Source organism: Macrobrachium nipponense, chromosome 37 (assembly GCF_015104395.2).
Source record: "Macrobrachium nipponense isolate FS-2020 chromosome 37, ASM1510439v2, whole genome shotgun sequence".
Classification (NCBI taxonomy): Eukaryota; Metazoa; Arthropoda; class Malacostraca; order Decapoda; family Palaemonidae; genus Macrobrachium; species Macrobrachium nipponense.
In genome coordinates this window covers 31,259,567-31,271,554 of record NC_061097.1, presented here as the reverse complement: position 1 = coordinate 31,271,554, position 11,988 = coordinate 31,259,567, and the positions used below count along the sequence as shown (strand labels likewise).

The 11,988-nt window shown below is 37.1% G+C and overlaps 1 protein-coding gene across 1 annotated transcript in view; it reads right to left on the bottom strand.

Moving 5' to 3' along the window:
• Window positions 1-3,494, bottom strand: part of LOC135208948 (cytochrome P450 4c3-like) — an 8,459-nt gene extending 4,965 nt beyond the window's left edge. Inside the window, exons 1-6 of the mRNA XM_064241505.1 lie at window positions 3,234-3,494; window positions 2,986-3,067; window positions 2,127-2,230; window positions 1,514-1,604; window positions 1,021-1,206; window positions 222-294 (exon numbers count right to left, since the gene is read on the bottom strand). Of these exons, the coding sequence (XP_064097575.1) occupies window positions 222-294; window positions 1,021-1,206; window positions 1,514-1,604; window positions 2,127-2,230; window positions 2,986-3,067; window positions 3,234-3,344 (647 nt within the window). The 5' untranslated portion in view covers window positions 3,345-3,494. The remainder of the gene's footprint in view (window positions 1-221; window positions 295-1,020; window positions 1,207-1,513; window positions 1,605-2,126; window positions 2,231-2,985; window positions 3,068-3,233) is intronic.
• Window positions 3,495-11,988: the final 8,494 nt, after the last annotated feature.

Here is an 11,988-nt window from a genome sequence, read left to right as displayed (position 1 = left end):
TATCCTAGCTTATTCATAGCTTAGACTAGCATGCTATAGATTTGAATGGAAAGTGTTATATAAGCGATTTCTTTCTTATAAATAGCGTCGACGTAAGATTTCGTTTGAGAAATTAACAAGAATCCGTCATTTTCCGAATGTGTAAAATATCTTGGCCTGTTTGTAACTTAGATTCACTTTCTGTAAATGTAAACGGGGAAAAGTAATAAGTGATTCCTTACTTGTAAATAGCATTGACGTAAGTGTTATCACCTTCGTCATCTTGGGCGTTTATTGAAGTCCCCATCGCTGTTTCTGTCCAAGGAAATATGCAAACATAAGATGATTATGTAGGCTAATAATAACATAATATTTTCTAATTTCCAAAATCATGAACCAGAGGTCAAAATGAGTTCATAATTTCAAAAGATGTAATATATCTATAAATGTGTAATGCAGTAGATCAAAGATGTCTGAGAAATAGGAAAGAACAAACATAGACCTATAGGCCTACAATCATCCATTTTAATATCGTAACACCCCCGAACCAATTACGATTTGAAACCATTTGTCATGTTTGTCATAAGGTTATATGTACTTTAACATCGATTCAAACATAATAAAATACAAATCGCTTCATGAATTCATAGGAGAGTATAAAAAAATTATACAGGAGACGAAGTACAAAGATCTAAAAGTTAAAATATGGAGAAACCCTCACCAGTTGCACCAATAAGTAATAGCTTAAGAGGTTGAACAGCAATATTGAAGATAGGAACAGGGATAGGAGGTAGATTAAAAGGTTAGAAATAGTAGGGGCTGCAGCTAGAGGCCTGAGGAACGCCACAAGAACCTTTTAGCAATGCCTACAGAGTAACTTATAATGTAGGCCTACACTGACGTTTGAGATACTCTCCAGCAATACTGAATGTAGGAAAAGGGGTAGACGGTAGATTTAAAAGGCTCAAATCAGTAGAGGATGCTGCTAGGGGCCTAAGGGACGCTGACGTCGCTACAAAGAACCCCTCAGCGCAAACTTACCGCAGATTATATCAAGCGTACATCTCGTCACGTAAGGGAAGGCGTTGAAGGGCTTCCCGTCCGCTCTCGCGCGCAGTTTAGTGACCATCTTCAGGCTCTCTGTGTTGAAGACCTCGACGAAGTCCTCCAGAATCTTGAAGTGGAACGCTGGAGTCAGAAGCTTCCTTCTGGAGTGCCACTTCTGCCCTGAAGAAGTAAGAGGTTTCTGGTTGGATATGTGTGTGTGTATATAATAATAATAATATATTATATATATTATATATAATAATAATATATATATATATATATATACATATATACTATATATTATATATATTATATATATATATATATATAGAGAGAGAGAGAGAGAGAGAGAGAGAGTAGAGAGAGACTATGCAGCCTCTGAACTCTGTTCTGACGCATTATGTCAGAAGTTTATTCTGAAACCCAATAAATTCCACCAGGGAATGAAAGTACCCTCCAACGCCAGAGATTCAATCCAATAACTCACCAGACGACGTAAGTAGTCCTGCGCCCAGCCATGGGTGGAGGAAGTGGTACGCAAAATTCTTTTCCAGGAGCCTGGAACTGCTGAGGACGGCCTGGAAAATGGAAATGGTTTGACACAGGGAAGCAATACTCTCTTCTTGGAGAGTGATGCTTCTCTACAGAGGTACTTGAACCTATTACTTCTTTTTACTTTTCTGATATTATATGCTACAAATAAAGATTTATAGGACAGAATTCAGCTTAATATCATCTATTAACAGGTGATTCTATTAAAAATTCCATTTAAAAAACACACACAGAGACTCGCGCACACAAAACTTCCCCATATCAACAATTTTGTACAAGCATTCTGCTGCTAAAGTTTAGTACATGATAACTTGTGATGTTATGTGAGTGTGATTCATATTTTTTTTTTAAATTCAAGTCTTAGAGCCTTTGCACCACTACTGATTGAACTAAAAGCTAAAGGCTGGTTGTGCTGAGTGACCTGAATGTAAAAGTAGATGAAATGGAGTCACTTATTGGTCATTTAGTATAGAAATGTTAAAGATTAGATAGAAAAGAGAAGAAAAGATACATCCTCCACCTGAAGAAGGCTTTCTAGGTAACTCTACCTCAGTGGCGTGGGCTCCGCTGATGAAAATGACCGGTTGATTCCCAAGCCATATCCTTGATATGTCTCCGTAGTCTCCGAAGCTGTTCATCTTCTCGAAGAGTTCTGAAGAGGAAGAAGGTTATTTTTTCAATGTATGCATTCACTGTAGCTTACAGCATAGATTCCAGCATAGGTTTAAGGATATATAAGGCCCCTACCGCGTTAAATATTGTGAAAAATTATAATACAAACTTTAAAAGATTTCAAAATAGAAAAAACTATTGTTTCTGACCATTATAAAGGTTATTTTACAACTGAGCATGTCTACTATGGCTCACAACATAGATTCAAGCATAGGACTAAGGATTATAAGGTGCCTACCTTGTAAAGAATTGTTAAAAAATGTAAAATAGAGAAATTATTGTTAATCCTGGGAATCGAGGCGCGTACCACTGGGTAACAAAGAGGCAAGGATACCATCCAAGAAAGATAGAAAAACTTTATTTTCAGCTTAGCAGTTAAGTGCACTGGATGTGACGTCATGACTACGAGGGAACTGACTGATTCCCTAGTACCATAACACCACTGGAGAGATTGATTATAATTGGTTGGAAGTGACTGATAACGAATTATCTGGTGTCATAACTAACTGATAGACTGACGAAGGTTTTCTTTAGCTTATAACTGGCCGTAAGGGACTGGTTCATTGACTGTGAGTGATCTAGCTAGCGCCATTACTGGTTGGGAGGTAGGCTTAGCACCCCCAAGGAGGAGATTTAGACTCATGTCACCAAAATTATCATTAGAGATGTAATGAAAAGAGAGAGAGGGGGGGGGTGTTAAAAGTAGTAAGGAGCCAGAAAAGAAAGAAACATTACCTTTAGATTCTAGAGCCATCTCAAGAGCGTTCCCTATTATCGGCAGACCCCTGGGTCCCGGTAGCTTGTTGATGGCCCATATCTGCGATTACCAAGTATACATACAACGGTTGTTTTACTCCTTTTGGCAAATTCGATATATATTCTATGCATTTAATTCATTCGTAAGACTTTCCTGGGATCCAGTAGTATATATAGTTTCAAAAACAAACTAAAAATAATTTCTAGACAGAGATGGCGTCCATTACCTTTTTCTGTCTTTTGATGAACCAGTGAGACAGAAGTCCCAGCAGAAGGGTGAAGAAGAGGTAGATCAAGACGTCTGTCGTAGGCTTAGTCTGTTCCATAATCCAATTCATTTTCGCGAAGAAGTGGAATGTAGGCCTATACGGGCTTAGGATGTCAAGTTTGGCCTCTAGGCCACACCTGGAAGTTAAAACGTAGCATGTAAATACACTGTTATTATAACATATGCCTAAAAAATCATAGCTTTTCTTGCAAAGCGTAAAGTTCGGTGCTACTCTGGTTTGTGTTCTACCTTACCCTCTAAGAAACGGGGCTTCTGACCCTTAAAAAACAGCCGATTATCTCTCTAAAGATTAAATCACAAACCTAGGCATGATTTCTCTTTTGTTTAGGTTAATAAATAAACGTACAAACAATTAAATCTAATTAAAATCGATGCTTATTTGTCTGAAGTTTCCAATCATTCATCAGGCGAAATAAATCACACACAAAAATGTTAGGCTTATACAACTCTTCTACTTTATAACATTAGCGATAATCAAAGGAATCTCTGAAGCCGCACAGTACCCTAATTAGGCCGGCCACACACGTGCAGTGTTAACTGACAGTTATAACTGTTCAGTTATAACTGACAGTTAAAACTGCACGTGTGTGGGTATCTCAGTTGCTCATTTCGTCAGTTCAAGAAAACTGTACAGTTAAACTGAGACAAATGCAATGTTCCATATTTTTAACTGAAAGGAGTAACTGAACTGAGCGTGTGTGGGGGGATTCGTAACTGTACAGTTCTCAACTTCTCATTTCTACAGGTGGTAGCGGTGAGTGCAGTTTGTTGAGATAGCACGTAAACAAAGCGAAAGCAACTTTTGGTACACTGTTTCAGTCATGCGCAAATAATTGAGAAAATCAATTGGTTCTTCACTTAATTCCTTTAATAATTTAATATCAGAACATTGATTTCGCCTCAGTAACCACTTTTTGCACCACTGTTTACGCTTTTTAGTTTTATTTTTTCTATTTGTTTGTAGCATTACAAAGAATACACCGAGAGCGGCAAGATCGTACTTCTCGGAATCCATGGTAAAAACTGAGGGATTGAACTGTGTACACGTGTGTGTGCATTTCATTTCTAACTGACGTCAGTTTAAACTGTGTCAGTTATAACTGGACAGTCATAACTGTCAGTTAAAACTGCACGTGTATGGCCGGCTTAAACAAAGACGCAAGAGACGAACGTCCTAGTTCTAGCGAAATATTTTGCGTCGTTGCGTCATTTCGAACCCAGACGTACCAAGGACGCAAAGCAAATGCTCAGAGGACGAGTGCAACTCAATCTTCCCCAGTGGGAGGTGGAACTTGTACCCCCAGAATGAGGGATGACCTCCTTGAGACCTCGAGCATATTTCGTTACCGAGAGAGAGAGAGAGAGAGAGAGAGAGAGAGAGAGAGAGAGAGAGAGAGAGAGAGAGAGAGAACACATTTCCTTCCTCTGTGTTTGGGGAAATTATGATAGTGCATAGGTCTAAGAAGGTGACGTGATGTCATATGAGCGGAGAAGCTGATTGGCGCTGCTATTCTCTCTCTCTCTCTCTCTCTCTCTCTCTCTCTCTCTCTCTCTCTCTCTCTCTCTCTCTCTCTCTCCACATTCTGCGTAATAGATCATTCATACACATATCCACAACTCTATGGTAAATAAAATTGAGAGAGAGAGAGAGTACCCTTGCCCATTACGAAGCTGCTTTGTTTGTTCAGTTTGGCATTCCTTTAAACAAAAACAAAAAAAACGTACCATAAACTTATTGGGTACATTATCATTATAATTATTATTCCTCGTCTGATGGCAACACTTGAGTCTAACTATCGTATAGTTATCCATTAATTAATTAATATCTTAGTTTGTCAGTTATTATGCACAAACAACTGTTAACTTGTTATATCCTGTTACTCTCGTCGCGTCATTCTTGTGTTATTTCCTGTTAATTTCATTTAATTGTTTACATTTCTGATCGCTTCTTCTTCTTCTTTAATCTTCGGTCTAGTATGCCTGGGCACTAAGGTCCCCTTAATATTGATTTTTCATGGTATAAATACAATGAATATAGTATATTTCTTATATTTAACAATAAAACTGTTTTTTTACTTCATTATTAAAAAAAATATAACAATTTCAAATTATTGTTATTTATTTTTATTGCATTTTTCTAATTAAATAAAAATGGAAACAGTCCACGCTAGCCAGAAATGTCCTTGAATTTCATTTTTTACAGTACACTCTCTCTCTCTCTCTCTCTCTCTCTCTCTCTCTCTCTCTCTCTCTCTCTCTCTCTCTCTCTCCCTCTCTCTCTCTTTCTCTCTCTCTCTCTCTCTCTCTCTCTGGTTCTAGGCCATAATAATAATAATAATAATAATAATAATGAAAAGTCAGCTACAGTCGTATTTATATTGTTATGCTCACTGATTTACGAATAATAATAATAATAATAATAATAATAATAATAATAATAATAATAATAATAATAATTCGAAAAAGAACAGAGGACTGCACAACAAACCATGCACGGACAATACATGAGACAGACTAAAGAACTAGCCAGCGATGACAATTGGCAATGGCTACAGAGGGGAGAGCTAAAGAAGGAAACTGAAGAATGATAACAGCGGACACAAGATCAGGCCTAAGAACCAGATATGTTAAAGTATGATAGAACGGAAATAACATCTCTCCCATATGTAGGAAGTGCAATACGAAAAATGAAACCATAAACCACATAGCAAGTGAATGCCCGGCACTTGCACAGAACAGTACAAAAAGAGGCATGATTCAGTGGCAAAAGCCCTCCACTGGAGCCTATGCAAGAAACATCAGCTACCTTGCAGTAATAAGTGGTACGAGCACCAACCTGAAGGAGTGATAGAAAACGATCAGGACAAAGATCCTCTGGGACTATGGTATCAGAACGGATAGGGTGATACGTGCAAACAGAACCAGAACGTGACGTTGATTGACAAAGTCAAGAAGAAAGTATCACTCAGTGATGTCGCAATACCATGGGACACCAGAGTTGAAAGAGAAAGAGAGGGAAAAAATGGATAAGTATCAAGATCTGAAAATAGAAATAAGAAGGATATGGGATATGCCAGTGGAAATCGTACCCATAATCATAGGAGCACTAGGCACGATCCCAAGATCCCTGAAAAGGAATCTGGAAAAACAAACTAGAGGCTGAAGTAGCTCCGGGCCTCATGCAGAAGAGTGTGGATCCTAGAAACGGCACACATAGTAAAGAAAAGTGATGGACTCCTAAGGAGGCAGGATGCAACCCGGAACCCCACACTATAAATACCACCAGTCGAATTGGAGGACTGTGATAGAGCAAAAAAAAAAAAAAAAAAAAAAAAAAATAATAATAATAATAATAATAATATAATAATAATAATAATAATAATAATAATAATAATAATAATAATAAAACATTTACATTCTACAAGTCAACTGCAATAGTAAAAAGATAATTTAAAATCACACTTCAATAGACTTAATTGCTCTAGAAATTCACGAAACCTGACTATTTTATCAATTCACTCTCAGATTTAAGTCACCCGCCTTCAATTCCCACCAATTCCAGTCCTCTCTCCGTCAGTGCGCCCACAACTTTCTATTTCTCCAGCAATTCCCATCAATTTATTTATTCCTTCCAATTTCCCACAGAATTGAGCGTGAAGAAGACTATTGATGACGTCACACTGAAGTCAAACTCGTCCCACTCCCGGACGACTTTTTGACGCTCGTCGCCGATTTAGACTGAGGGAGCGACTGACACGTAACGATCCAAGGGCCCTCGTCGAGTTTCCCCCCCACCCCCAGCAACCGCCCCCCTCCCCCCTCCCCGTCTCCTTGACCTTGGTCATCCCAAAGATCGAGAATGGTCCTTATCTTTTCACGTTCTGTCCAAAAAAGAAAAAAAAAATCTCGGTTCTTCCTCCCTTTCTGAATGTCAAGTGTTGGGAGGAAGCTTGTTAATTAGGCCTGTTTGTTAACGCCACCGAATATTCCTCTAAATCTTGTCTTTTCTGCGTCGTTTTGATGTCCAAAGCTGTATAGATGAGTAAATTAAATATGTTTAATGATTATCTTCTTATTTTTTCCAGTATTCTCTAATCTGGCACGGTTGTAAGGCCTATAGGCCTACTACATGCTCACTCCATTAAATATTTCACTAAATCTTGTGTGTTCGGTGTCGTTTCGATGTCTTGGTCGTATAGATAAGTAAATAGGGCGTGTCTAATTATTACTTTACTATTTTTTCCAGTATTCTTTAGCCTCAGACGGTTTTTACAGAGTCCTTTTAATTAAGTTTAAATACAAATCACGTCTTTTAGAGGCCTTCCCGGTCTAGAAGGTGTTTGTCTCCCCCTGCAAAGTCATATAACCAAGACTGTTTTAACTTTTTGACTAAATCATAGTACATTTACCTGTTGCTAGCCACTAATATCTAGAGCCAGTGCGTGAGCCTTAAGTCTCCTTATTCAGAATAAAGACGGGATTGCACAAAAGACTCGTGTGTCTAGTGTCGTTCTGGCAAGACTGTCCGTAGATCTAAGATCCTCACCAACAAAAGACTATATAGATGTCGTTTATATAGTCTTACCGCTGAGAGAAACCTTCTGCCATAACTTTACCAAGGTCAATAAAACCCTACCTCTGTAGTCTATCCAGACAGAAATGGTTTTACTTAAGACCTTAGAATCCCATCAACAAAAGAAAGGTGTTGCTTAGTTAGGCCTATTGACAGAGGTCTTTAATCCACGGGAAAAAAAAAATCTATAAAACAACAAACGGAAATGAACTGGTGTCAATTTACGTAAGAAAAAAAATGGTCCTTTAACCCTTATAATCAGTTTACCAGATAATACCGATATTATAAAGTAATCTGATAATCACTGAACGGGGTCTTCAAGAACCGTAGATTAAGGGAAGATCCACTTGAGATTAAGCTATGGGTAAGTGGAGTGCTGAACGTCACCACTAACGATAATTTAATGTGTTTATGATGATTTTTTCTTTCATCTACGTCAGTTTCTGCGTTCTTCAGGAAGCCTCAGACGTTGGAAGGTTAAAGAACTTTGACGTACATGATAAGAACAAGTTCTCTGCCACATGATGGAAAACATACAGGGTGTCCATAAAGTCCCAGTACCATTACAAATATTTAATGCCCAGAATGGTACTGGGACTTTATGGACACCCTGTAGATCCTTTACGAAGCATTGCAAAGTAGATCCTGTTTCTCATGTTGGTAGTAAAAGGGGAAAAAAAAGCAATGGTGATCATAAGTAATAAAATTGAATAAAACAAAACTTAATCAGACCTGGTATGGACTTTAGGATTCTGTCTTAACAAAAATAAAAGTCACATTTTGTAAATATTCTACTATTCAGCCATTGAAAACCAAAATGAATAAAGTAGGTAATTTCTAAGTCTATTGATGGGCTTAACTAGCAATGGTGAGGATAAGCCATAAGATCAACGAAAACAAAACCTAAACAGTCCTGTTCTGGACCACAGGACTCTGCCTTACTAAACAGAGAAGTTGTAAGTGCCATTTGTAAACATTCTTCTAAACTCTTGACCCATTTTCCTCTTTTTCTTGAATTCTCAGTTATCTCTCAAGGACCCCACATGTGGTTTATCTTTATAGGCCTATAAAGCTTGTGCACTTCGTTTACGTAATGGAAACCCTTTTTATCACATCTGAAATATTTCTATGATTACTGGGACGCAAGTTTATAACACTCGATCAATCAATTAGTTACTTGTAGTAGTACTTGGCAAAGAAGGAATATGTGGTCACTGAATCTACTTCTACGGCGCAGAATTAGCCTGTCTCGCGTCGATAGGTTCACGTGTATACCTGAAAGTGTCCATGTGTGTATTTGTGTGTGTACGTTTGCAGTACATGTGTATGTATGTTTAGAGCTCTCTGATTGCCATATTTTATGTCATTTCCGATATAAGTTAGGCTGATAAGATAAGCGATACGGTTTTGTAAGATCTATGGCCGTGATACGAATGAGTCAATTGGTTTCTAGACCAAACCATGTCCTCTCTTTTGTTGCTCTAATTTCGACTTTAAACGTCATAACTACTCATTTCTATCAGCAGACCTCATGAATCAATGCTAGTAGAAAGCATTATTATCATTATTACTTTTTTTTTCTTCTTTTTCTTTTGCTTTATCACAGTCCTCCAATTCGACTAGGTGGCATTTATAGTGTGGGGTTCCGGGTTGCATCCTGCCTCCTTAGGAGTCCATCACTTTTCTTACTGTGTGCGCCGTTTCTAGGATCACACTCTTCTGCATGAGTCCTGGAGCTACTTCAGCCTCTAGTTTTTCCACATTCCTTTTCAGGGATCTTGGGATCGTGCCTAGTGTTCCTATGATTATGGGTACAATTTCCACTGGCATATCCCATATCCTTCTTATTTCTATTTTCAGGTCTTGATACTTATCCATTTTTTCCCTCTCTTTCTCTTCAACTCTGGTGTCCCATGGTATTGTGACATCAGTGAGTGATACTATACTTTCTTCTTGATGTTGTCAATCAACGTCACGGCTGGTCTGTTTGCACGTATCACCCTGTCTGTTCTGATACCATAGTCCCAGAGGATCTTTTCTTGATCGTTTTCTATCACTCCTTCAGGTTGGTGCTTGCACCACTTATTACTGCAAGGTAGCTGGTGTTTCTTGCACAGGCTCCAGTGGAGGGCTTTTGCTACTGAATCATGCCTCTTTTTGTACTGGTTCTGTGCAAGTGCCGGACATTCGCTTGCTATGTGGTTTATGGTCTCATTTTTCGTATTGCACTTCCTACATATGGGAGAGATGTTATTTCCATCTATCGTTCTTTGAACATATCTGGTTCTTAGGGCCTGATCTTGTGCCGCTGTTATCATTCCTTCAGTTTCCTTCTTAAGCTCTCCCCTCAGTAGCCATTGCCACGTGTCATCGCTGGCTAGTTCTTTAGTCTGTCTCATGTATTGCCCGTGCATTGGTTTGTTGTGCCAGTCCTCTGTTCTGCCTGTCATTCTCCTGTCTCTGTATATTTCTGGGTCTTCGTCTACTTTTATTAGTCCTTCTTCCCATGTACTCTTGAGCCACTCGTCTTCACTGGTTTTCATATATTGCCCCAGTGCTCTGTTCTCGATGTTGACGCAGTCCTCTATTCTTGGTAGTCCCCTCCCTCCTTCCTTTCGTGTTATGTATAGTCTGTCCGTATTTGCTCTTGGGTGTAGTGTTGTGTATTGACATATGTTTCCTCGTTTTCTGGTCTATGCTGCGGAGTTCTGCCTTCGTCCATTCCACTATTCCTGCGCTGTATCTGATTTCTGGCACTGCCCATGTGTTTATGGCTTTTATCATATTTCCGGCGTTGAGTTTTGACTTGAGTATCGCCTTGAGTATCTGCATATATTATTATTATTATTATTATTATTATTATTTTATTATTATTATTATTATTATTATTATTATTATTATTATTATTATTATTATTATTATTATTTTACGCATATTTGTTCGTGTGGAAAGTTGAAAAATAAAATATGCATCCTTTCACTACGAGATTAGACCATCTTATTACTATATCAGTCTCTTTCGTATTTCTTTCTATAGCAGTTTCCAAAGTTTTTTTTCTGTGCATAACTTGAATTTTGTCATTAAACTGGTTTTTTAAAGGTGTTAATTGCATATATATATATATATATATTATATATATATATATATATATATATATACATATTTAATATAGGATATATATATATATATTATTATTATACATATTTAATAAAAGGAGCCCATAAAAACACCAAAATATATAGAAAAGTACTATATTTCAGAGACTGCTGTCTCCCTCTTGCAGGTAGATGAATGAGAAAAGTTTACAGAAAAGGTGGTATTTATACCAAGAGGTCCATCCACAGGCAAGCCAATTTATATCACCCCCCGCTGATAATCTTCCTTTAATCTATATATATATATATATATATATATAATATATATATATATATATATATATATAATATCACTAAATATAATATGGTGCAAGATGGTACCTCTCAGAGACATGATAAAAAGAAAGGTGGCTTTTTTTTTTTTTTACAATATATTGGCATGGATATTGCAGGAGAAAACAAAAATAAATATATCCAAGAAAAGGGATATATCAAAGATATCAACTTGTAATGTATCCTCTTAGTAAAAGAGTGGTTTCTCTGCTTGAAAACGATATCATTAATGATTATAATCATACTAAGAAATATCCTAATAAAATAGATGCGTTTTTACAATATATTTACTTGGAAATAGGTAAAGAAAAACCTCAAGGAGAATATTAAATAAAATTTATTTTCATTCATTCACGATCAACCAATATTTTCACCATGAAGTACTATATAGTCTCAAAAATATAACGGCTTTTCTCTTAGCTGATAATATCATTAACAATAATTATCATTAACGTATATTCTTGCTAAAAAAAGATGTTTTTTATAATATTTTCACGCTGATAATTAAGAAACAACCCCCCAAAAAATCTTCATGACTATCAAATTTTCAACATGTAGTTATATGTTCCCTCTTTGAAACACAATGCTCTCTCTCTCTCTCTCTCTCTCTCTCTCTCTCTCTCCTGATGATTTTAATGATAAAAATAATCATAATAAACCAAATCAAAATAAAAAAGAGGCTTTTTTTTTAT